This window comes from Rhagoletis zephyria, unplaced genomic scaffold (genome assembly GCF_001687245.7).
Source record: "Rhagoletis zephyria isolate East Lansing unplaced genomic scaffold, Rhagoletis_zephyria_1.1 Rzeph_scaffold_00664, whole genome shotgun sequence".
In the NCBI taxonomy this organism is placed as follows: Eukaryota; Metazoa; Arthropoda; class Insecta; order Diptera; family Tephritidae; genus Rhagoletis; species Rhagoletis zephyria.
The window spans coordinates 148,880-176,525 of record NW_016157748.1 but is presented as its reverse complement, the minus strand read 5'-3'; the positions used below and the strand labels follow the sequence as shown (position 1 = coordinate 176,525).

The window sequence follows — 27,646 nt, the reverse complement described above, 5'->3', positions numbered from 1 at the left end:
GTACAAAGATATGTGACACCACAGATATGTACATATGTATCTATTCTTTATTTGCACAAACTTCTTTACGTACATCAATACTATACTATGCATAAGCTAACTAAATACATACATACACGTTAATCATATATATATGTAAGTATGAATGTATCTACAGTAGAGGGAGTCGAACGTTTTCTTTCCCCAAGGCCAGTTCCATCTCAAATCATGCCAGCCGTTGGCACTTGCAATTTTAGTATATAATTCTATTCGGCAAATAAGCGCATACGTTTTTTTTTTAATTGTCGATATCATCAAAATTGCATGTTTTATGAGTTTTAAGAGAAATAAAAAAATTTAGATATATTTTTAGCCTAGTCAAGTTAGCTCAATAAACAGGGGTAACTTTACAATAATTTGTATTGAGCTGAAATTCGGTACGAATGTGGGCATGCCATTATAAATGAAATTCCCATTCCCATGAAAGGTCCCATCGATTCCACATCCGCAAAAATAAATCATTCGAGCTCAAAAGTCACATAAACTGTTTCTTTTGCCGTTTTTAGCCAAACTGTAAGGTGTATTATAAAAATGGGAGTCACAAAAGTATAGATGAGGTAAGTAATTTTCTATAAAAATTGTTATAACACTTTTGTTCCTGGGAATTACCATTTCGCTGTACTTGTGAGGTAGCGTTAGCACAGTAGAAATTGTACATATTATGGAGAACCCACTTTTTTGAATCGCTACTTCAAACTTCAAAAAAATTTCAATTTTTGAAAATGGAAATTTGATGAGTCCGTTTTCAAAAGTGCATAAAACATGCAATTTTGGTGATATCGACAACTAAAGATATTCGTATGCGCTTATTTTCCGAGCAGATTTATGTATGTAGGTATATACTAAAATTTCAAGTGATTCGGATAGATAGCTGCAGTCGGCCTGCATGATTTGAGATGGAATAGGTCGCAAATCCTTTTGGAATACAATGATTTACTAGCTTATTTGAGAATTTTTTTGTTTAATTTTTAGGTTTTCGATGCTTTTCCTTTCTTAAGGATTTTTTAAGGCGCTTTGCTGCGCATGGTTACCCTTTTATCGTCTCATTTCTGCTGTGATCTCGTATTCGAAAAGGCCTTTTTAAAGATTTGAAGAAAAAATGCAATTTTCTTTCAAATGCACATTACTTGAATTGTTATTCTGGACTAATATATGGATCAGTCCTTCAAAAAAAATAAAAAATAATTACAACATACTTGAATGCAGAAATAAGACGATTTGTATGTACGTACATATGTATCCTGCAGCAAATCGAATTGATACAGAACATACTAAGACCTATGTAGCTTTCAACTGATTGCTTTTTATTATGGCGCCTCTGCTTACCGTGTCATAGTCATAGTCATATGCGATATGACCACCTATGTATTGGGTTGTGTGTTAAAACAGAAAAGAAGTGAGTTGTTTGACATTTGGAGAAGTGTTGCTGAAACTTCTAAAAGACAACAGGGTGTCCGTGATTATGTGAGTAGTAAATTGAAAGAAATATCTGATGAAAATGCTCGTTCCGAAGTAAATAAAGTAAATTGAGTAAATGACTTTAGTTATGTAATCAGCGACCCAGAAAACCCCCAGATACCCAGTTTCATAGAAATCTACCGATTTTTTTTTTATTTTCGTCCGCCATATTGGATCCGCCATTTTGAATTTTTGATAAGTGACTTCAGATTCGTAATCAGTGACTCAAAAATACCCTAGGTAAGAAGTGGTGTAAAGATCCATCAACGAGTATTTGTTTAAATAGTTTCGTCCAGCTAGATTTGCGATCCGAACCACTGTGAGGCGTCGATAACGATGTTTAAACGGAGATTATAGCTCAGTTATACATACTTGGCGTAGCATGAGAGTTGTCACATAACGAATCTGCTAAATGAGTTGTGCTTGTAAGCGGTACTTCACATGTAGAAGTCTTAAGGCTCTGTTATGCATACTTGGCATTGCTTGAGAGTTGTCACATAAGGAATCTGTTAAATGAGCTTCGCGTGTAAGCGGTTACCCAACGCACAGCATTACATACGTAAAAGTCTGTTGGATTTTGATTTCTACGTAAAAATGGTATAGCAGTGCATGCAATGCCAAGTATGCATAACAGAGCCTTTATGGTTTTTGATTTTTACGTAAAAATCGTATAGCAGTGCAAAGTACGCATAACTGGGCTATAATGTGAACCAGACATTGAGAAAATGGCCATGACGGTCGCTCAAAGTCTGGCTGATACTAATCATCGGTTAACATCGTTATCGACTTATTTGACTCGATGTATATAACACGGTGTCGATGACGTCGATAACGGTGTTAAACCGGAGATTAGTGTCAACAATGTTATATGCATGGAGTCAGTAACGTCGGCAGCGATGTTTCACTGGGGATTAGTGTTAACCAGAGATGGTGAAAACGGAATTCACAGTGGAATGAAAAATAACTTTTTTATGAATATATTACAAATTCCTTTTACTCTCGTGGAATTTGAATTTAATTTTGTTGCTCGTGTAATTTTTACTCTTGTGTAATTTGGGCCTTTAAACAGCAGAGGAAGAGCAACAAGCTGCGTGAATTTCGTCTTTGTCTTTAAAATGCCAAAACTGGCTTCTTAACCGCTATGAAGATGAAGAAAATATATAAACAAATATATAAATAGAAAAAAATCAAAGCAGCTGTTTTATTGCTATAAATTATTCAATATGCCTAGACCGTAAAAAACAGCAACGTGTACCAGCGAATTCAGAGTAAACCAAAAAAGGAAGTTTCATTTAGGGCCGGGTGTTCAATCTCTGATTAGCACAAATCGGAGGTAGAAGCTCCGGTTAGATACAACGACTGCTTTACCGACCACATGTTATATGCATGATGTCGAAAACGTCGATTATGATGCTTAACGGGCAAGTGGTGATAACCAGACATTGAACAACAGGCCCTTAATTTGAATAAAGTTTCATTGAATTTGAAAAAGGTTTCATTAAATTTGAAAAAGGTTTCGCTTAATCTGAAAAAGGTCTCATTTATTTAAAAAAAAATACTCGTTTAACTTGAAAAAGTTTTGATTTAATTTAAAAAAGGTTTCATTTAAATTGCTCAGATCGTAGTTTAACAATTTTGTACATATATGCTTCTAAAGTTTAAGGGCCTTTTCGCCAACTCTTGTTAATACTAATCGCCGACTTCACTGACACAAAGGGCCGTATGAATAAAAATAAGCAATTGCTTTTTCCTAAAATTTTAGACCTTTGAATAAATGCAGGAAAAGGCAATTGACTGCTTCCTAGGATATCGCCATGTTAAATAAATGAGTTCGTTGCAGGTAAAATAGTTAGAATTTCAATAAGTTATCATTGAAAATAAAGTAGTTTATAAATTCCTTTCAAACTAATTTAATTTCCTGCAGGGAAGTTAGTACATACTTGTGCTCATTAAAGCCAAAATATATCCATATACATATACATATAAATTCCAAAGTGTAGACATATTGGCTTTTCCAGCGGAAGGTCATAGTACGACATAGATTTGTAAAAAATAAAACCGCTAGGTAGCGCCGAAAACAAAATAAAAAAATATATTACACATAAAAATTCATGTTTTATTTGCGCTACAAATTAGTTTAAAAACAATATTAACAAAAAAAGTTTCAATGGAATTTTAAGTAGCGTAACGTCATGTAACGTCACGTTAGATTCTTCGGCGGACATTAAAAAACAGAACAGATTTTTACAATTTGGAACTTGAAAAATGAACCTTAAATATTTCAAATATTACTACAAAAATTAACTTTGTAATGTACATTTATGATTCGATCCGATACCAGGGTTCTGGTACTCGATTCCAAAAAATATCGTTTGAAAACTATCCAGTAAAAAGTATCGGTATCGAATGGTAAAAATATCGATATGGTATCGTATCGTATCGAAATTCGTGCCCCCTATCCTTATCAACGAATTGCCGAACATACTAACTTTGTATGAAAAAAATGCGTAACACCGTCGACAAAAAAATTGCCAAAAATTAACGGTAAGTCCTAGCTACACTTCAACTTTATCATCCTAAAATTTAACGAAACTATTGTAAAAAATTTTGTGGGGTAAAATTCGACATAAAGATTTCATACAAATTTGTGATGTCACTATAAGGATGCTGTTTCAGGGCTAATACATACATCTAAGATCATTTAAGAAAGTGTTAAGATCTGTTAGCTTTTATGGAAAAAATTAGAAAAATTATTTTTGTCCCGTATTCGGCTCGCATAAATATGGTCACCGTATATAGGTATAGTTGCAACATCTGTTCCTTGCGAAGGATTGTTTTCGAAAACAGGTGCAAAAATAACCACGTCAAGAAATCGGTTGACTGGCAAGCATTTGGAAAAACTTCTATTCTTGGGAAGCACAACAAAAGACGACTTTCTTCGCTGAAATATTTTATTAATGTGTGTTTTCTTAAATAAAATTAACCTGTAATCTTTTCCATTGTATATGTATCTGTGTAAATATTTCTTCTCACTCTAATATTACTTCACCTGGTATAATTCCACCATGGGTGGGGTGCATGCAATAACACCATACGCAATAATTCCCATTACTTGGAGATTAAAAAGAAGTTTCAGAAGTGAACTAGTGTCATTTTATTATTATTCTGTTATAATGACAGCAGTGCATAATTGCGAAAGGAGAAAAGGGGCGGGGGCCGCGAGCGCGACGTCGAACGCGGACCACCGCGACGCTGGGTACTTTCAAAATTGTATACTTACAAAACCTTCCATTTAACTTGTTAATGTACTACTTTTTGTCAAATGTAACCGGGTGACTACCTATGTACATACATTTGTGCACTATTTTGCTTTATTACTCAATTATTAAGTTTAAAAGTTGGTCTTATTGCTCAACGAGAAAGAAAATAAAGTAAATTTGTGTTATTTCACATTCAGTTGGGAAACCCCCCTCCCCCCACCCAATCAAATATGGTTTTTATAACAATTTGGTTAACCGCGGATTCTGCTATTTTAAAAGCAAGTTTTGTTTTTACAATAGACTTTTTCAATACACTTATGTACATACGGCATTGAAACCGCATAATTATTTACATAGTCCCAAAACATCAACGCAGCCTTAATATGTGACTGTGGCAACTTAAATAAACTTAGAATTTAGAAAATCAAAATGAAACAGACTTCGACGTAGCATTAAGTAACGTTAGGTTTCACCTATCCAAATATAAGTAACACCCATTTAATCTGCGCCTTAAGTCATGGCTCAGAGTCATATTGAAAACTGGGACTAACAGTCAAACCATATGGCTTGGAGGAAACTTGTATCGAAAATGATGCGAATTCAATAAATTTTAACAATGGTAACATTTATCTGACCATTGCAGTATGTACATATGTATGTACATATACAACGTAGCCTTGACTTTTTATAGGGGTCTTCACACCGAGCTCGTTGCTTGGCAGTTTTACGTATGTATACCTATTTTGGTTTGTTAAGCAACGAAAGTGCCCAAGCCTCAAGTAACGAAGCGCCAAGTAAAGAAGCGCTGCTGTAAGAAGTTTGCCAATTCAATCAATAGTTAAAATATCAAACAGATGTTTGACATTAGACTTAAGATGAAAATGAAGACGGGAAGTACATTACAAAGTTTATGTTAAAAATATTAACTGCACTCGTATATAACAAAATTGCTATAAATCAGCGGTTGCGAAAGACCACCAACAAAGACCAAACTAACAGAAATAAGTCAAAAAATGCGTTCCCAGCAAAAGACGTTGTCGAAGTTTCAACCAACGAATGGCCTCTCTTCCTATGCGGTGCATAAAAATTGCTTCCTATTTTCGTTAAATAGATTTGGATAAATTTTTCGATTTGCTGTGGATACTTTATGCTGGGCAATGACATAATAAAACCTCGACTTTTTAGCAATAATAATTTGATTAAGCTACTATTCATCCGTTTTGGCAAGCATCTAATAGTCTTTTACTAGGGAAATTTTGCGGTCAAAAGGAAAGATTTTTTCACTACGGGTACACTAAAAATTAAGTTACCGAATTTTCCACTTTTTTAATTTTGACGAATTTAATCTACATATATTACATACATATATTAATAAAACACACAAATCAAAAATGTTTTTTCAAAAATTTCCAAAACTTTGACTCAAATGCGCAGGCTAAAGATACATATGACTTATTTTAATTCCTTATAGTAAATTATTATTTGCTTAGACTTATGAAAATATAATATCACTATTGCAATCTGATTAAATAACTTATATCTTTCCCCATACAAAATCGACCCAGCCTAATGTACATAAATAGTGCTTATCATTACTATACGATACTCAGATATTGGCAGGTTTTGACTACTTATTTTTATTAGTTAATTTTAACTATTTTTTTAATTCTATAAAAAAAAACACATATATACGTACATAAATCGGAGTTTTAAACTTCGTACAAAAGTAAAAAACAAGTAGATAATTTTTAAGGAAAAAACAAAACCGACTTCAATTCGCATATATAAATATATATATAAATATATGTATTTCATGATCCCATGATTGGATCTAAACCAGTATGGAAGTCGATTGACATGGTCCAAAATTATGCGGTCACAGACATCAAAAAAAAAAAACATAAAAAATATTCCGACGAACTGATAAACTCAAAGTTTAGCTTTTTTTACTCCGAATTTTTAGAAAGTTTTTTGGCAACCCATTCAGTTCTAAATTGAATGCAAGCTAGAAGGCGCTACAACGATGATTTTAGGAATTTTTTTTGTTGTCGATGTCAATAATTTTCTTCCATACGAAGTATGTTTGCTAATTTTTTTATAGGAAGGAAAATGCACCATGCAGTTATGATAAGCACTATACATACATATATGAATGTGTTGAGATTTCCACTACTTTGTTATTTGGTATGTATCTTAATTTCAAACTGATACTTGAATTTGATCCTCGTCATCAGACTGCACCTGTGAGCTGTTTCCTGATCGACCAGGTGGGCTTCCTGGATTTAGAGTGGGACTGGGAGAGCGAGCCAAGTCAATATGTCTTAGAGGTGATTTTTGCGTGGGAGAATTTGACGAGCACCTCCGATCTATCGTCGCATTATTTTGAGATACAGGTGATGGTACTGTTGCCGTGACCGACAATGGTGGTGAAGCGATTGGCTTGTCGACAGGAATACAACTAGATGCAGATGTACCAGCTACCGCAGCCACTGCTGCCGCCGATGCGCTCTGGTAGTAGCTGCTTAATGAAGATAACGAACTGGAAGCGGAGAGATGCGAAAACGGTGCTGTAGCAGAAACGGGCAGTCCAGAAAGTGATCCTACGTTAGGAACTCCGGCGTACAAATTGTAGGGAAGAGGTTTTTGCATTGCGGCTGCGGCTGCTGCTTGGCGATAGTACAAGTCAATACTCGACGGCGTAGGGGCACCATGTGGCGCCTGTGCACCTGGATAAGACCATGCGCCCAAATAAGGGGTTCCCCCATAGAGTCGCTGAAAAGCTGCAAAGTTTCCTGCTTCAGCCAGCAGTTCCAAACCAACCGCAGTCTGTCGTTTCCATTTTGTACTGAAATGGAGAAATACACAAATGAACAATATACGTATACATATATATATTTTTATATATACATGTTGATAAATGGCTACCTAATGCAAAAAATAAGATAAAATTACAAATAATTTTTGTTTCATTTTAAAGATTATGTGGGCCTTTACAATGCCAGTTTGGAGTTGAGAGTACTTTTTTGAATTGTTCTTTCGCATTTATAATGGCGCAAATAAAAGGTCTCCGACCTTCGAAGGAAAGTAAAACATCACTTCTAGTTAATAAGAAAATAACATTTCAAAAGAAGAAGCAACCTCAAATCAACTCTGAACACGAATCTAAAGTCCCTTTTTTCCTCATCAGGATTTTTCCTAACCTAAAAATCGTGCCTGTTACATAACATCCGCCCTATTTTTTGAGGCTCGGGATGAACTCAGGCCCGTTAGACCGATTCTGATGCCGGATACATAGGACTGAATATTAAAAATAAATATAACTTTCGCAGTAGAAAGACACGGCATGACCCCTTAACTTTTGAGAGCAAATAAAATAAGAATCAGAATATTATGTTGCGAAAATGCTGGTGTACAGTGTAATTAAAACTGACAACGGAAAATGACCCAATTTGACAAGGGATGACGGAAATTTGTCTGAAATAAATCATAATCCTACTTTATCGGAAAGTCCACCAATATCAAGAAATAATTAAAACTAATTTTGTAAATGGAATTTTAAGCGCTTAGATAAGCAATAACACATTCGTATTTAGGGATGATTGCAAATATGTTCCGTTAATGTTTTTTATTCAGTTTATTTCAAGGATTGACAAATTACAATGTACAGTCAAGTGTTGCTTGATATCTTCGAATAATAAAGATATGCGCTGGTCGTTTAAGAGCGATGAAGAGACGGAAAACGACTTTCCATCATACACACATACTGATGTGACTTGATGGAATTTAAAGTTAGATATTTTCAGTGGTTTTAGTGCATCGATGTAGTTATCACTTTTTACTGTTACTACTAAAAATAATGCGGTTTATATCACACAAAGATACGAATCCTTCATTTATTTTCAAAACTTAATTGCATATTTTTTAATATTCAATTTTTATGTTCAATAATGACAATACGTTCCCGTAGAGACAAACCTTTGGTTTACAAATTTTTGTATCCCAGCAGGAATGCAATCGAAGATAGAAAATCAAATCATTTTTATGTTATTGTTTGTATACATTTCTTTGGTTCGACGAAAATATCGGAATCTTCATCGCTGGAGATTGGGAAATAGCTAAGAATCAAGGGATAATCGTAACAGTAGAAATCCTTTTTAAAGTTTTAAGCATGGTGCGCTCAAGAAATGTCCAAGCAAAATGTATTAAGCCGAATTTTCTTAAGCAGTAAAGAGTTCTAGAAATTTGCTACGCTTTCTACTACGGTTTTCTAACGTATTTTGTGAACAAAGAGCACAAGGTAACCCAATGTTTTCAACAGAAATATATTTTCGTTCCATTATTTTGTGATGAAAGAGTGAGGCAGCAGGCTGTGAAATATCAGATGCCAAAATTCAATGGACGCTACTATTCATACAAATGAAATAATGGCAACTTTTTTCTTTACCGGTTTTTTAATAGAAAAGCTTTAGCTTTATACCCGTACATTAAAATATTCATCAAACTAAGCAATTTCAATAAAAAGTTGAAAATACTGTGGTGAATACTGCGACGTACATCTACGGTGACCATATTAACCAAAGTAAAATAAAGGACATTTTTTTAATGATCTGGGAATACGTACATACAACTTGTATGATAAAAGTACCTTACAAATATCGTAATTTAAATCACCAGTTAATTATAATATTTAATAATTAATTATAATTATTAATATAATTAATTAATTAGTTATATTATTTAATTGTACAAGTTCCTCTCCTGTAGCGAAAAATTAAATAAATTAAAAATTAATTTATTAACAATTAACCAGTTAATTATATTATTTAATTGTACAAGTTCCCCTGCTGTAGCGAAAAATTAAATAAATTAAAAATTAATTTATTAACAATTAACCAGTTAATTATATTATTTAATTGTACAAGTTCCCCTGCTGTAGCGAAAAATTAAGCCAAATCCTTTCCAAGGACTTCGCATTCTTTGCTAGAAAAATGCGTTTTCCGTAATTCATATTACACGACGAAGCCAGCACGCACTAGTTCAAAATTGGAATTTAATGTTCATAATTCACCGGAGCCTTCATTTTTCAACAAATTTTTACTAAAAACCGAAAAAAAATATTTATTTTGGTGAACATTTTTTATAACATTTCAAATTTATTTTTGGGTATTTTTTTCGTTTTGTTAGAACCATGCAAAAACGAAATGCTGCTTATGTATAGATGCTGAAAGTATCCTGCAGTGAAAAGCCAAACCAGTTAGAAAAAATACTAGTTCATTAACTAGTTGCCTACCAGTTCGACAATTTCGAAGAACTTAGGCGATGAGCGACATCTGTCATTGAATTGCCAAAGCCCAAAAATAAAACGCAATTAAGTGCTTTTCTTACAAATGTCGGCTGTGTCGTCACGTGAAGACTACTGGTTCTGGTTCTGAAATCGCAGGTTCGAGGCCGCTTGGAGGTGGTTAAGATTTTTAAAGTTAAATAAATGTAAGTAAAAATAATTTATTCAATTTATAAATAAATAACAAATTTGAAAATCTAATTGCATTGAAAAAAAAACATTTAGGAAGAAATGCTTGTGCTATAAAAACAAAGAAATTAAACAAAATATTTTTTTTTATTAAATTTATGAACTTATGAACTTATTTATGAAAATGAACTCGAACCTTTTATACGGAAGCGAACTCTGGGCAGACACAGTAAAGTCGAAAGGTCGCCGAAAAGTGCTAAATTCTGTGCAGCGCACCTGCGCACTCAGAGTAGCCTCCTCATACCGAAAGGTGTCTGGAGCAGCAGTCCTTGTTATAAGCGGAACCATCCCCATAGATCTATTAGCTGAGGAACGCAGACAACAATGGGAAGCAAAAAAGATGAGGCTGCCGAGACTAAGTTCCTAAGAAGCGAGGCAAAAAACCATAGAGATGTGGCAAGCAAAATGGAACACCGAACCAAGCGGAAGATGGACAGCGGAACTAATACCCGACCTCACAGAATGGACTCAAAGAAAGCACGGTGAAGTTAATTACTACCTCACGCAGTTTCTATCCGGCCATGGATACTTTGAAAAATATTTGCATCGTATGGGAAAAGTAGACCAACCTAGATGTATATATGGTGACACAGAATTCGACAACGCAGAGCACACGTTCTTTAAATGCGAACGATGGCATAATAAAAGATATGCGCTAGAACGGGTAATCGGAGCATACACAACTGGAAATATTAAAGAGAAAATGATGACAGATGAAGATTATTAGAATGCGGTAGCAAACTTTGTCGAAGACGTGATTAGAAAGGAACGGCGAGAACTGCAAAGAGCTCCTGAACATCATCATCACGACGTAACATAATACTGCTAAGATATAAACCTGCAACAATTGCACACCAGCGACCCAATGGCACTGGACGCAGGGAGAGTAACAGAATGTGAGTCCTTTTCAGGACACCGTCTTGGATCTCCTGCCCTGAAGTAATGCAATAGTAGTCCCGGGGCAGGTGAAGAATCCAGGAGAGAAGGAGGGAGTTTTCAGTGGATACACCACACACGTAGGGACGACGGTACCTATATGGTGCGAAAGCATTTCTTACCCCACCTCAACGCCAAAAAAAGTAATAATAACAATATTTACTTAGAAAACTTCCATTCCTAATGCAAATGGCGCGCAAGCAAATGCAAAATGGGAAAGTAAGTCAGTTAGTTTATGCAACGTGCGCGGGAGCACACAAACTATACCGGACAGTAATTCGAGCTCCAATAAGAGCAGACGGTTTATTCTCTCTCAGGCGTCCACGGTAGAAAATGGAAGCCAAAACTGAAGCATTGATAAAGTTAAAAATTTCGAAATTCAGTGGAAAAATATACATTTGCATCCAGGGGAAAATACAGACTGCACCATAAAAATTCAAAAATTAATTAGAAGAAAATCGTTTTTCTGAACGTGCGGATTTTGTTTTCACCTTACCAATTTTACATTTAAGGAAGAAGGAAGTAAAACTTTTCAGACAAATATTGCGAAAAAATTATTCCTTACCCGAGTTTTTATGGTCAAAATCAAATATCTGAAATTGCAGATTTTAACCATTTGTAAAGTATTTTTAGTTCATTGTCTAGTTCATATAGGTATGTGCATACATGTATGTAAGTGTTATAACGAATTCCAAATATACATATGCTCCCTATTTTGGGTTTAGAAGTTGTTTTCGGCACTTAAATTTAAAAAATTCGTTGTTTTTATTAAATTTGCGGAAAATGTAAAAACCTTACGTCAATAAAAGCTCAACTTAAAAAAAAAATTCTAGCTCTTCATTTTAGCTAGTATTAGTATTGTTTGGCTCTTTTTTCGGCCGTTTTAGCTCCAAACGAAATTTTTCTGGTGCCAATATGTACATATCAGAGCTGTCCAATGATTGAATCAATAGACTCTGCATTCACTCGACATTCTTTTCAAAATTTTGATTGTTTGTTCGTATAAAAACAAAACTCATTCCTGAGTGGCTTAAATTATTTCAAAATAAAAATAGTTTAAAAAACTAAAACCTCGCTATTATAATTTGCATTCGTACTGCCAAGTATGTTACTTGAGAATAGAAATCGCTGCATCTTTTAGGCGCATCAATATTACATAGTTACATCCCGAGCTAATAAAAGGGAGGTAAAAAAAAACTGTATTGCGGCCGCTGTGGTGTTGTGGTAAGCAGTGCGTGCTTCAACTCCGCAAAGACTGGGTTCAAGCCCTGGTCAAAGCAACATCGCAAACAAATTTAGAAAAAAGGTTAGTTCTTAACTGCGGTCGCCCCTCGCCAAGAAAAACAGCTTCTCATAAAAATACAATCGCCGTTCGGAGTCGGCGTAAAACTGTAATTCTCTCCGCTTTGTGGGACGACATCAAGGCGCACGCCACAAATCGGAGGAGAAGCTCGGCCAAATACTATCATATATATTGAATGGTAGAGTTCCATTCAGTATAGAATTTGAATGTAAATTTTCGTTGAATGAAAGCGCTTATTATCATTCAGTACTATACTGAGAAAATACATACTGACACTAGAAGAAAATCTTGCCAGTAGAAAATAGTCTTTTTGCTTCTGCCTTTGTACTACTGCTAAAATTTGCTACCTATGACAAAAAGTGCGTAACAGCTTTATATATACAGTCCATACTTTTTAAAGCCAACTGTATATTTTTAAAGAAAACGACTTTTTTATTTCCCAATACCAGGCGCTCATAGATATCAAGTAGCAAACTTTCTATGCGCATAAATTTGTTTGTAAAACTTTTTGTTTTTCTTTGTATAAGCCTGTGAACTTCACAAAGTAGAATTTTGGAAATTTAAAAATTTATACAAACCATTTTATGCGTAGAAATAGAAAACATGTACACTGTCCGTACAAAGTATTGGCACAGCAAATTTTTCACAATATATGCAACAATTTTCATTCTAATATTTTTCCGCTAAAAATATGGTTCATTCTACAACAAAAAACATAAAAAAAATAATTCTCAAACTTTGTGCAAAACTCCCGAAAATTCAGCAAATTTTCATAAAAAATTTTCAACTTTTTAATCAGATTTTTTAGAATTTTTTTGAGTATGCAGATTTGTAGCCCAATCAATTTTATTATAATAAAGTGAATGTATTTGCCTTGTTAAACTTACCGACGATTTTGATACCAAGTTTTAACTTGGCAGTCACTTAGATCAAGCTTGTGTGCGAGTTCCTGTCGCTCTTGCACACTTAAATATTTTTGCCTTTCAAACGATTTTTCAAGGGTTTGCAATTGGTGATCCGTGAAAGCGGTGCGTGCTTTACGTTGCTTTTTACTCAAACTATGAGCTTCATTGATGGATCCACTCTTGATGCTACTGCCATCCTCGTCTTTAGCGCCTAAAAAAAAAGTTTAATTAAGTATTATTAAATTTATTGCCTATCTTTAGAATACAAATATCGACACTGTAAACCTGGGAACTGCATTTTTATAATAAATCAGTATACTTCTAACTAGGGCTAGGAATCTCATGCATGTTTATAAAAAAAATTGCTTAGAATTTTTTACCAAATATTGATTTGAACCAGTGTCAATGTTTCTATTTAAACAAGATTGTAACTGGCTTGATTATAAACTAATTTTATACTTACATACTACATACGTAAATATGTATTGTAATTTGATATGAACCCAATCGTCATTTTTGTTAAAATACATATATTTATACCGGCAATAAGATATTTATTAGGACAAGTAATTTTTAGCAAAAAAAAAACCGACTTCAACTCCCATATAAAAATATATATATATATATATATATATATATATATATATATATATATATATATATATATATAACAAGATCCGCTGATCGGATCTCAACCAGAATTATCGAAATCGGTTGACGTGTTCCAAAGTTATGCGATAACATACATAAAAAAAAAAAAAAAAAAAATATTCCGACGAACTGATAACCTCCTCCTTTTTTGGAAGTCGGTTAAAAATATTTTTAATTGGATATTTTACTTGTTTATAGCGCATAATTTCCATTTTTGAGTGCATGAGATTCCTAGCCCTATTCATAACTATTGAAAGCCTCATACAGTATAGCCCATACCTAATAAAATAAAATAAAATAAACTAGTTGTATAAACTTTATAAAGTAGAGAATTTTAGTTGATGAAAAAAATATTAGTAACTTTTCATGTGCTCTGTTGCCATGTTGTTTTCTTTCACACATCTAAACGCGACGGTGGGACGATCAACTTTCGCTGCGCGCGCAAGATAATTTCTTACATATTTTGTTGTTAAATCATTAACAATTTTAAGAAAATTTGTGTACACGCTTTGTTTGAGTAACCAGTTATCTATACTCCAAATAAACTATCAGTTTAATAGCAACAGATTTGAAGGACTTGTTGTATTTCGCCTCCAATATCTTCATTTAAGTGTCCTTTTTGGCGAATTCGTAGCTGTTGCGCATTAGTGCGAACCTAAGAAGATGAAATAATCGAATGCACGCAAATTAATTAAAAATTAGCCTTTCATCGTGGCTGTGCGTATCTTAGTTAGCCATTAATGTTGAAGGAAAATGAATCTTCTCCTCACTTTAAAAATATAAAATTGTCTTTTTTTTGGTTTGTGAGACCTCGGAAATACATATGTATGTGTATGAAATGTCGTAGAGATTGCTAAATCAGTTACTGATATACGCTTAATATGTGCACACCTCTCTCCATAATCTTACTAAGATATACGCTTTATCAAAAGTTGTGTTTTCGTATTCTCCAGCAAAAAATATCTAGTTACTTGCCAGTAACTAAATTTCGGAGAGTAAGCCAATATTTACTCTCAATCAGTGAAATAAGCAGGAAAGTACGAAAACGCAAAACCAGCAAGAAGTTGCTAGTTTTATGAACAGCTGATTAATTTGTTATTTTCCGATGTAATTTTCTAAGAAAACTAGTATTTTCCATCTTATTATATATTTAAATAGGTTTATTTTGCCAGTTGCAACTCTAAGAGCACCACAAACTATTATTTTGTTAATGTGAATTACATTAAGCATCATGCCATCAGCTGTTTTTCTTACTAGCAAATAGTTGCTAGTAAAAATTTATCCAGTAAAACTTGCAAGTTCAGCTGTCATTTTTGCTCTCTCAATTTCCTCTCTTTTGTTAGTTTCTTGCAAGTTTTTGCGTACGAAAACGACATCCAGTAAAAAACCAGTAAAATTAGTACTGAATTTACTGGATAGTGCGTACGCGAACAGGGCTATAAATATACGCAGAGCCGCGCCCATTTTTCCCAGTTTTTTTTTTATTTGGTTTTGTGCTAAAAGATTACTCCGTATGTCAATTTTGAGCAATTCAGCTTCAGCGATTAGTTGCATTCGCGTATTGATAGTTATTGATAACTATAGGGCAAATTTAAAGACCAAACTGGCATTTCATTTCGTTGAGAAGCTGCTAGTTTCTGCTGGAAAAAATTTTGCTCGTAGCAATTTGCCAGCAAGAAAAACAGCTGATCAAAGTCATCTCACTGCAACCTATGAAAAAAATTAAATGTATTTTGATGGTTTTTAAATTTAAAATAACTTATTAGGTCTGCAAATGTTTCGGTAGAAAGCGCATACTCATTTACTTACTTTTGCTTAGCAAATTGCTTTAAAATTTCGTTTGAATTTTGCTGTTGAGAGTTTTCTGCTGTAAGAATACGTGAATACACCTAATTGCTGAAAGTTATCAAAAACTATCAGGTTTTTGTGTTCGCGTACGCAATAAACTGGCAAAGAAGGGGAAATTGAGAGAGCAAAACGACATTTCATTTTGAGGGGAAGCTGCTGGTTTCTGCTGGGCTGGAAAATGTTTGCCAATAAGAAAATGGCTGATCAAAACCAGCTGGTTGGAATTTCCGCAAATCACTAAATAGAATTTGATGGTTCGGAAGTTAAAAATAATAAAATGCGACTAATTAAACTCGTGAAAATTCAGTAATAATTCGTTTAGTCAGTAAAAGGCCTGGGGATTTGTTTTCTTACTTTTTCAATTTTACACTTTTGAATAAAAAAAAATCTGTCAGCTGTTCGTCTAACTTGCAAGTTTCTACTCTACGCTGCGAGATTTAATTCATTACAGCTATGACCATGACATGGTTATTTTCGTTTTGTTTCGACTGTGTACTAGTTCCATCAATAACTTGATTTATTTGAATTTATAAAATATATGTATGTATTTTATTGACCATATGTCCCATTTAAAATAAACGACGGTTAATTTGGCGTGACAAACTTGTTTTGTAATGCCATAGGTTATGTACCTTCTTCCGACTTTAACAAACTTAGGGCCGTTTTCTGGACTGCCTGTTAAAGATAACCGGTGCTTTGACTGCCTGGCAAATTTGTTGCTTACATGCCAAAAAACATGAAATCGATAAAAAGTCGATAAAGCACACCGGCCGCCAATTTTTTGCGGGCAGTCAAGTAATTTGTTTACTCTAAACGTATTTTTGCAAAGATAAATTTTTATACCCGAGCGCACTTTGTTCACATAACGGTTGTTTGTAGCAGGCAAAACGGAGCGAGATAGATATAGACAAATCTATGCCTAAACGATCAGAATGAAAGAAGAAGTCCATGAAGCGGTGACTGTCTGTCCGTCCGTCCGTCTATAATTTATTGGAAAATGGGCGTAGCCACGAACTAAAATTACGGCCGCTTTCACATAACGGTAAATTTCAGAAATGCTTGAAACTTCAATATTTCGAAATTTTAGGACGCTAATTTACACAAAATTGACACTAACTACATTCCCTTAAAAATAAGTAATATTATTATGGAATTTTGAAAAATGGGCGTGATACCGCCCACATATAACTATGCAAGTTTATCGAAGATGTTTGACACAGAGATAAAACCACCCCTGTTTACCATGTAACGGTAGTTTCGGAAAGGTGAAAAAAACTATATTTAGTAATTGCGACGGGTATCTAATGTTCGGCTCCACCCGAACTTAAACTTTTTTACTTGTTTTCATACGCTTTCGCAATTCCTATTGCTTTTTCATTTCATCACGTCGATTATTGAGCTCATCCAAGGCGAAGGTTGGGTGACTAGAATTCGTAAGGTCGTTCTGAATGTCAAAATGAGGTGTTTGCTGTATTTTGGGGTACTTTTTGCCGTCATTGTGCGTATAATTTGTTGTTGTAATTTTTGTTTTTGCTCAACCGATACCACCTTGTATTAATTCGCCTCGAGCTCATCAATTAAAATGTACGAATGCGAACGCTGGCTGCAAATACCGAAAACTTGTCACGGAATCCGATTGAACTCGAAAGAAATGTGGCCAGATTCGAATGACACATTTTTATGGGTCTACTTTCTTAATTTATGCACGTGTTTTTGAACAATTTTATACATATATGTACCTTTGATAATTGTGATGAATTTCCTAAATAAGAAACACCAACATTTAAAACAAGAATTCTAGGGGGCGCAACAATTTGCTATGAAAAATTAACGTTGGCTTTAGAAAGTATATTTTTTAAATCATGGAATTACATATTTAGTTAGTTTAAGTTTCATTTAGATTTTATCTAGACAAACATTCACTAATTGACCTGCGGCCAGCATACCGATATAATTTCGTGTTATTTGAGACTTTATAACTATGGAATCCAATCCCGCAAACGCGGGATCCAGCGCCATTTTTGCGGGATCACAAATGAGGGATTACCCATGCGGGATCAGCGGGATTTGCGGGACTACAGAAAAAAAAATCAAAAAGACGAATGCGAGTTGTGAACGTGCTTGCCAAAATGTTCGTCGTGCTTGACTTTATAAAATATACATCATTTTATAACCCAGTACATAATTTCAGAAGTTAAAAGCCCTTCCGAAAGGCCTTCCGGAGAGTCAAGAGGCCTTCCGCCCTACATTCCTTACTCCTTTATTTTTTGTATGGACCTTCAATTGATGGCTTCTTCTTTTGCCAGATTAGCGTTGCCAAATTTCCCGTATTTTGCATTAAATTTGAAATGTTCCGCCGGGACAAGATTTTTCCCGTATTTTCGACAATTTAATTATTCTTTTCAACCTGTAAAGTTCTACTCAACATGGTAATGGTTTAACGCGGCTATTGCGAGTAGGTCATTAGCAAGCATTATTGCATGCAACTCTGTAAGAGAAATATAGCTAAAAATTACCGTTGATTTTTTTAGATTTTTTTTATGGAGGGTGTTGCAAATTTTCTTCCACACAATGCATGAACAAATCTGACTTTTATATGGAAGTAAATGCGCAACACCACTGTTTTTCTGCAACAAAACAAAACCAAAATTCTTTTCTTTCATTTTATTTTCATTAACAACATTTTACTTTTATTCTTATTTTAATTTGACCAGCCAATTAACAATAAATTCGAACTGGCGCATTATAGAAGATAAAATATGACTTCCACTTTGGTAAATTTATCTAAAAAGTTAGTGCAGACACCGATTGGAATGAGTGGAAGGTGAGTTTTCAAGTAGTTTTCAGTGAAAACTGGTTTTCGTTTGATAAATTTTACATGGACGAAAATGCAAGTTTTAGGTCGAAAACCAATTTTCAGCAACGAAAACATGTTTTCGATGTCGGTCAGAACATGGTATTATGTAAAAATGCTTTAAAATAGTTCTTGTTTTGTTTGCTTCCACATATGTTAAGAAGTACAAATACGTTCCTGACCTGAACAAAAATTTTCTTTGATCTCTAATGGTTATTGTTTGTTTATATATACATTAGACTGAATCACCAAAAAAGTTGCGGTTTTTCCGCCGGGATTACAAAATCTTTTATATTTTAATACGTCTACCAAAATATTACGGAAAAATATTAAGATTTAAGTGAGCTGGACCGATTTGAAAATACTTCCAAAAATGCAGTTTTTTATGAATAAAAATAGTTTCTTAAAGAACTTTTCGAAAAAAGTCCCCTCAGATGACAAAACAGATTCAGCCTAAAAAATCGGCATAAAAATATTAAAAACTATTTTCAAAGGAATCGTAAGAATGAGACTTTTGATGCTGTTTTTTACATTTTTCAAAGATTGATTTACGAGAAACTTGAATAACTGGGCCAAAAATATTCTGATTTAGACTTATGGGATCTCAGTAGAAAGGTATTTTCACACTGTTTTTACTTCTGTCAAAAAAAGTCATTCGTATCCCTTTTTTTTTAAATACCAATACATATTAATTCAACGTTGAATACGTTCGTAAATAAAAAGGGTGACAAAACACCTTTGCAATGACACCTCTTAAGTCTAAATCGGAAGAGTTTACGTTTGGTTATTCAAGTTTTTCTTATACCAATCTTTGAAAAAAGTTAAAAAACAGCATCACCGTTTTGTAATTTGAGGGGATTTTTTTCGAAAAAAATCTTTAGGAAACTATTTTTATTCATAAAAAAACTACGAGGTATTTTCAAATCGGTCCAGCTCACGTAAATCTTAATATTTTTCCAAAATATTTTGGTGGACGTCCTAAAATATAATAGTTTCTATAATTCCAATGAAAAATTAGTACCGATTTTTTTTTGTATCTATGGGGAGTGATGCAGTCTAATATACATACTTTAAAACTCAGAAATGTTCTTATGACATAATTACGTATATAATCAAATACGTTGTGATAAATCAGTGAAAACGTTTTTTACAACGCTTTTATCAACTTGCAATGTTGTGTGTCCAGACCACTATTTATAGATACTATAAATAGGTTTGTTCCACACGAGCCCGCGGGTACCCACGGGTGCCCAAAGCAGCCCAGAAAGCGTTCCTCACGCTAGAAAAATGGGTAATAGAGAGCGAATACGTTCAACTTTTGGATCGTAAATATCTTCTTCTTCGTGCACGAAACAGCCCGGACTTTTTTTCCGGGCACAAATGTGTAAAAGGGCAATTTGAAATAACTGCTGTTGTTGTTTAAATCCGAAAGCAAATTTTATAAAAACAAAAGTGCAAAATATCACAGAATTTTCAGAAAATGTAGTTATTTGGTAATTTTATTAGCCATATAAGATTATTATTATATATAAGATAAATACACGTAAAATCATTGTTTAGAGCTGATATGTTGATTCCGGGCACGAAATGCGGTTTTTTGCGTTCCTCACGCTCTGGCACATTTTTGACACTTGTGAGAGAGTACCTTATTTTTACTCTCTAATTACCGGAGCAGCCCGGAAAGCGTGGGGAACGAAGCTAATATAGCAAAAAGTCTAGATATCAACCTAGTCTAGATATCAACCTCGTTGTAGATATCATATCAAAGCCATACAATTAGAAGACTGTAGATGTCGCCCCGCCAGAGGAAGTTCAATATTGTGCATAAAAATATGCACCACATAAGTACGTTACAGCGGAAATGGACGACACGCCATTTTTTTATATGAAATTAATTCCTGCTATATGCACGTACATATGTATGTATGCATGAATATACTCAACGTGAGCACAAAACATTTTGCTTGCATAGTCTTTTGTTGCCTTATATAGCATACGGTAATATGTGAAATTAAATAAATCGCATGGGATAAATTTTGGCAGAGTATTTATTTTTCTTAATTAAATACTTTTGCAATTGAAGGGCTTAGTAGAATTATGTTGGTTGCAAACCAGCCCTACTTTTTGATGAGAAATATTTTTACCGAAGGCGTCATATAGTAATTATTTCACTTAAAACTAAGTTTAAACTACTGACCAGTTTTTTAATGCAAGTTTATTTATACAGATGTATGTTTTATGTTCCATACGAGTGACTGAATTGGTGTGTTGCACTTCTTAATTTACCAAAGTTGGCCCAAAAATCGTGAGTCATCACTTTAAATGGGACTTATTACTGTAAAATATACTTACTTAGATAGCTGCTACGCTAAGGCTCAATTTCAGAGTGCCTATTTAAGTAGAGATAGTTGATTAACTTCAACAATTTATTTTATACATTTAAATTGCACTTAAATGGCCAATATTGCCTATTTCAATTTCAGATATGCAATCCTGTGTTTGTACCAAACAATTAAGAATAAAAGATGGGTTGCTTTATCAACCTTGACAAAGAACAATCAGCTGTTCAGTGCAAATTGTAAACAAACAAACAAACGCAACAACAATTTAAAGGAACGAGCAAAAGTGTTGCCACTTGTTTGGCATATTTAAATAAAGTTGATCTGAAACCCAACGGAAGTTAAACGGCATTTAAATAACAATCCAAAATTAAACTTAACTGCCGTTTAAGTATTCATTTGAAATTGGCCCTAAGAAATTATCAAAAATTTTGGCACAAAGTAAGAAAGGGACTGTTTCGTCTATTTCTTTAAATTAAAGTCAAATCTGCGGAAAATTAACAATAAAATACTTTCTTCGCAAAATCTACAAAGGGCCTTTTTATTAAAAAAAAAAATGCCTGTAGTTTGGGCTGAATTTGTTGGATTTTTTAGACTATTCAAAAAAGCTTAAGCACTCCCTTACAGTAAAATTAAAAACACGAAGAGCATACAGCATTTTTTACACAAACATATTTTTTTCCCCCGATCGCTACTACACTAAAGGCCCGTATACATACAAGAGCAGCACAGGTAAGCACCTCTCTATATGACTAATCATCAGCTCTTCTAACATCCCTTTAATTACTGTCCAAAACCAGTCCGTTCTGGCCTTTTCCTGAGCCTATCGTTAGATGAGAATGAAGAGAACATTTAGTCGATTCACTGATTTAGATAGAGTTTGGTAAAAGTCTGTTCCACGAGCCCGAAATTGCGCAATTTCGACACTCCATTTAAATTTGAAATATTAGCTGTTTACACGACCATCTCAATTTCGATGACAGTTTGTTGTTGTTTTGTTAGTTTTGTTTAGCTCGGTTTGTTTGTCCTATTTTTATTTACATGTTATTGACGTTTGTTTTTCTTCATTTAGCTCATTAATTGTTCACAATAAGCAATTTTCAGAGTTTTATTTGGGAAGTTGAGGCAATTTCATGCGCAATTTCAGGTGACAGTTTTTTGTATGCCCAAATATAGAATCGTATCGCAATTTCAGCTGAAACTGAGTATAGTGTCGAAATTACGCAATACGGGCGCCGTGGAAACGCGATGTAATACTAAGTCCCCACGGGCACTGCCAACTCACTACGTTTGTGAATACCTCCGTCTACACTTCAAATAGGGATATTTTCCGAGTCTCCAGAGCCCCTGCACGGTGCACGGATTGCATGGATTGCACGGTGAAACCTGATTTTCATATGAGACAGCTTTAGAAACCGTACAATCCGTGCAAGGGCTTTGAAAGATTGCGAGAATACCGCTTATGTTTTACATAGTTTAGTGCAATTTGTGAAAACTGAATGAAGACGACTGAATTGTGTCGTTATAGAAGAGGACCATCCACTTGAAGAAGAAAAAAAAATTGTTTCTTACTTTAAAGATTAATCCAATATTTTATATGTATTTGTTATAAAACATACATTTCTGTTCGCCTGTAACTCAGCTCCTACTATCGAACTAGTTCATTGAGCTGAACGAACTAGAAGTGAACTAAAAAGTCCAACTCTAGTTAGCAGTGTGTTATATTGCAGCAAAGTATTGAATTCCCCAGCACAGAGCACTGATAAAAATTTAATTGAAAATTTGTGGGCATACATATTTGAAAAAAAACGAGTTGCAAAAGAGTCGAGCAGAGCTTAAAAATGTAATTTTAGAAGAATGACATGAGATACCACAGGACCATGAAGTTCAAAAACTAATTCATTCCATGACTCACATAATGGGCGCGTTTATAAGACGTAGCTGTTTAGCTCAACTGCTACAAACTGTTGGCAACTGTTGGACCAAACAATTACGTCTTAGAAACGGCTTGATGAATATGCTGCCAAATGAACAGTTGATAAATGTAAACAAATGAAATTGCAATAAATAGAGATAGTTGTCCCGATAGTATTTAGAATTCAACGCTGAGCTGCCGCCGTGTTGAAAATATCTTTCAAAGTTACAATGAATTAAACAGTGTATAATTATAAAGCAAACATCTTAAAAACATATATTTAGAAACGTGGTATTAGTATAAAATATTTTAGTTACTTTATAACATCAGTAATATAAAATAGAATAAATTTGTTTGCAACTGCCACCTAACAAAGCGGCGTTAAATTTAATACAAGCGGCGTAAGTCTTTACGATCAGCTGTTTAGGCTAAGCCCAACACGTTGAGTTCAGGTAGCGTCAAAATTTTCCGTTTGAAAAAATGGCGGAAAGTTGCCAACTGTTGAACTGAACGGAACTACTCAACTGTGCGTTTCGAAGACAAACACTCAACAGTTTAACAACAGCTACGTCTTAGAAACGCGCCCAATGTTTTGTAAATCATACAACATAAAGCTGTTTTCTGCAAATGTAAGAACACTGTCAGGTGGAAGTTCTCTCTGATTTGCTTTTTATTTTAATATTTCTTCAAAGTGAATGACTCAACTTTCAACAACCAGCTCACAATTGTTTATTTTAACGAAATAAAACCAAAAATTGAAAGAAAGTAATGGAAAAATATGTTTTTTAAACATCATTTAACATTTCGCTGTTACAAAAAAAATCTTTCCTGAAAAACTTTGTGTACTTTATGCAGGTATTCGTTGTGTTTTGTATATTTAGTTATTAGTCCGGTCAAATTAAGTACATAGACTAAAAACAGTAGGACCATTCCATTGTGACTGATGGGACATTTTACTCCAGAATGTGATCAATTGTGAATTTTAGATATGTTCTCGGAACTTATACAACAGCGAAAGATAATTTTTAACATAAAACGATTACTTATGCATAAAATTGCTTTAACAAAAATACCAAACGATTTCTTATTTTTATGTAACTATCATTTGAATGAATGTGACTGGTGCGACATTGAAAATAACTCTATTTTACCCTTGTGCACTCAAAAATGAATTTTAGCCAAAACACGTAATCTTCACGAACGACGTTTTTGTGTTGTAAAATATGAATTGTAAGCTTTCGTTTTCAATAAAAATGAGGCTTTGTGTCATATTCATAGAAATATTACAAAAATATTTAAGTTGTGACTGGTGGGACATCTTCTTGTGACTGGTGTAAAGTTATTACGCATGAAATAAAAGTTCCCAAAGACAAAAATTACAACTTCGTTTAAGTTTTTTAATATTTTCCAACAGATTAATGAAATGTAGTCATTTTAAAAGAGGTTACTACTGAAATAGAGATAATTAGGGCGTATTTAAATGTATGTCGTTTTCCTCTTTTCAATGGAATGACTCAGAATTATAAAAATTCGCATAGAGCTAGAATTTGTAACACCATTACAAATAAGGTCATAGGTAAACAATATCAGTTTGTTGCATTTTTCTCGTAATTAAATGTCTATCTTGTAATTAAAGGTGAAAACGGCACTAATTTTTTTTTTTATATATAGATACTTATGTACATTGTCAAGTCAAAAGGCCTTTTTTACCTTATAAAAGACTTTGCAAGTTTTAAATTGGGAGAGTGAGCTTTAAAAAAATTTTACTTAAACTTTACATATTTCTGGATGCTTCACTTCTTAAACTTTAAATTTATTATAAGTATTTCCTTTTACATATGTATGTACAAACATACATACATACATACGTATGTATATATGTATATCCAGGCTTATCAACATTTTCAGTTAATTTGGATAATCATGTTTCCATCTCTGTTAACTGAAGCCTGATTTTAATGAGCATATTATTGCGGCGTAAGTTGTAAAATCCGACTTTGAGTTATAGTTCTTTTCTACAAACACGCTATGTTATTTCGTTAATGAGTAAATTTAACAAAATAGTTTCGTTATGTTTCAGAGCTAAATTGACGAAACAAACCCCAGTCGTTAACGTTTAAACAGAACAAAACTGAATCGTTGGAAAATTGTTGTTGTAAACCATTGCCAGCTCACTGTTAGCACCTAGTGCCTAAATGTATGCTACAGCTTCAGCGTAAACGTTAAAAATCAAAATACGTGGAACTTTTGGCATTTTGCATATTTCTAGCGCTTTTCCTAAGGCCCTGTCTCCACACGAAAACACCGATGCCGTGATAACCATGTCACAAAATATATTTCCAATGGAGACCGCCTATTTCTCATGGGCGGCAATATATGTATTTGAGCGCTTATTGTTTGACGTCTATTGCAGGCAATTCGATAGTTTGACAGCCATATTTTCATTTGAAAGAAAGCGTGCTGGTAGTAACATCGATGAAATTTTGATATTAAATCAAAATAAAAATCTGTTTCCTATTGTATTAATTATGATTACGTTTTAGGAAATTATTCAGCAAGTTGTTTAAAGGTTTAAATGTTTTTAAACATCCAAATTGAGGGAATGTTGTCTGGTGGCGTCATGCGGCAAATGCTTATTCCAAGACATCAAAGTACCGACACACAAAACTTGCAATCACATTGCTCGTCAAAATGACAGTTGGCAGGCCATCGGTGTTCGCCTGTGGAGTTCTGCGGTAAGGACTGTGGCAATTTTTAGCTTTATGCGAAATTATGTAAAATGAAATGTCTGTTTTGACCGGGAATTATTGAATGTATGCTTTTTAGTCAGCAGTCACTTTGTAACGGTCATAGGTATGTACTTGCAGTTTTTAATTTGAAATTAGCATAGGTGACACTCTGTATATCTATGCGTATGGGTGCTTTTACTGGGAAGTAAAGAAAAATAATCTTAATAAGTGGCATAGTTTCTGTATCATCTATAAATGAATTTTGAGTTGCATTCGTCTCCGAATGGCACACTGTTTGTAATTGGAAGCTTTTTGATGGTAAAAACTTCAGCGCAAAGATAATCGGCTTTCAAATATCTAATATGAGCTCAGGTATACTAGAGAGTATACTCTTTGCCCTATGACCAACAAATTTCTGTTTCAGAATCTAACGGTCACCCCGCCCATATAAAATGAATCTCACCTCACCATTACTACAAACACTGTTGTCGTCCTGGTGGCCGCCACTCCCGACTTCACTATCGCAATCCTCATTATCCTGGTAGTCACTATTGTTATCAAGTTCCCGTGCGGCGGCGGCAGCGCTGGCATAATGCTGTTGCATCACAGCCGCATATTGAGCCACATTGAGGCCATTTGAGCCGATTTGTGTGGCACCGACGGGAAAATGAATTTTATGTGCAGCGCCGGCAACGGCCGTCCCAGCAGTTACGGGCGTTTGAGTATGTAACGGAATTAAATTATGTGGAGGGGGGACTCGTGAATGATGTATTTGTGGTTGAAGTTGCAGATGGGCCGAGTGGAGAGTTAGTGGCGCTGGTGCGGACGGAGACTGCTGCATGGACATTGAAGATTCGAGTGACTGATGTGAAGGCTGGATATACGCAATTTGACCTCCGTTATTGTTACCACTGTGATTGTTATTGTTTATATTTTGCTTTTGTTGTTGTTGTTGTTTATAGAATGCAGCAGCCGCCGCTACACTGGCTGCATTGGCCGCCTCGACGGCAGCGGCAGCGGCGGCACTACCAGCTAGAATATCGTTAATCATAAAACGCGACCGATTCGGCTTTAAATGAGACATTTTTTGCTGTTGACCACTAGCGGCAGTTGGTGAAGGGGTTATGACTGTCATTGAATCTTTCATTGTTCACTGTTTTCTTATTTATTTTGGAATTTGATTTCTATCTTTTATACAGGTTGATTTTAAAATTCAGATCAACCTTAATCGTATTATAGCACTCATTCACTCAGCACTACACCGAAACGGAAAACTGCGCCGCAATAACTTTCTTCGCCTCCGTCGAAACACGACTAACCGCACCTGCGAGAATTTCAGTTACCAAAAGTGTTTCATTAACTACTGTCAGACTTTAAGTTGGATAAACCAGTTAGTAAAGTGGTGGATGCTCAACCACACATATGCATTGGTCTCGCTTGCCATCGTAATATTCCAACTAGTACCTTTCTTTGCATGAGTGCGAACTCCTATGCCTATTCACTCATACCAATTAGGCCGCCATGATTCAAACTCTCTCCGCCTCAAATGATACTCCACCGTCTCTTCTTAAAAACATACTCATATGTATGCATGTTGTGTTGAAAGGAGGGGTATGAGGTGTATTAAATGATTTACCGGCTCGGTGTTTTTATAAAGAGTACCTAGTATGCATACCTCTTATATACATATATGTATATATATGTCTGAATACGTGCGTATGAAATCTTAATTCAATATTTTACACCCATTAGATAAAAAGCTTGTAAAAATAACACTCAAGCACTTTATCGCTCTCATACACATATACATATACACATAAAGAGAACTGTGTTGAATTTGCTACGTTATAGGGGAAAATCTTGTGAAGTCAGTCAATTT

General features: G+C 34.4%; 1 protein-coding gene across 1 annotated transcript; it reads right to left on the bottom strand.

Moving 5' to 3' along the window:
* Positions 1-4,902: 4,902 nt before the first annotated feature.
* LOC108360952 (homeobox protein B-H1-like) lies at positions 4,903-27,100 on the bottom strand. The gene is made up of 3 exons (XM_017613450.1): positions 26,236-27,100; positions 13,414-13,642; positions 4,903-7,602 (listed from the first exon to the last, which is right to left on the bottom strand). Exons 1-3 carry the CDS (start codon positions 26,912-26,914, stop codon positions 6,957-6,959), a joined length of 1,554 nt encoding a protein of 517 aa, XP_017468939.1. The 5' UTR covers positions 26,915-27,100; the 3' UTR covers positions 4,903-6,956.
* Positions 27,101-27,646: the final 546 nt, after the last annotated feature.

Excerpts from the sequence above, each read along its gene's own strand:
- LOC108360952 (XM_017613450.1), bottom strand. The coding sequence starts at position 26,914 with ATGAAAGATTCAATGACAGTCATAACCCCTTCACCAACTGCCGCTAGT. Across the intron at positions 13,643-26,235 it reads CAACAGTGTTTGTAGTAATG|GCGCTAAAGACGAGGATGGC; the intron begins GTGAGGTGAGAT and ends CTTTTTTTTTAG. Across the intron at positions 7,603-13,413 it reads ACTTGGTATCAAAATCGTCG|TACAAAATGGAAACGACAGA; the intron begins GTAAGTTTAACA and ends TCTCCATTTCAG.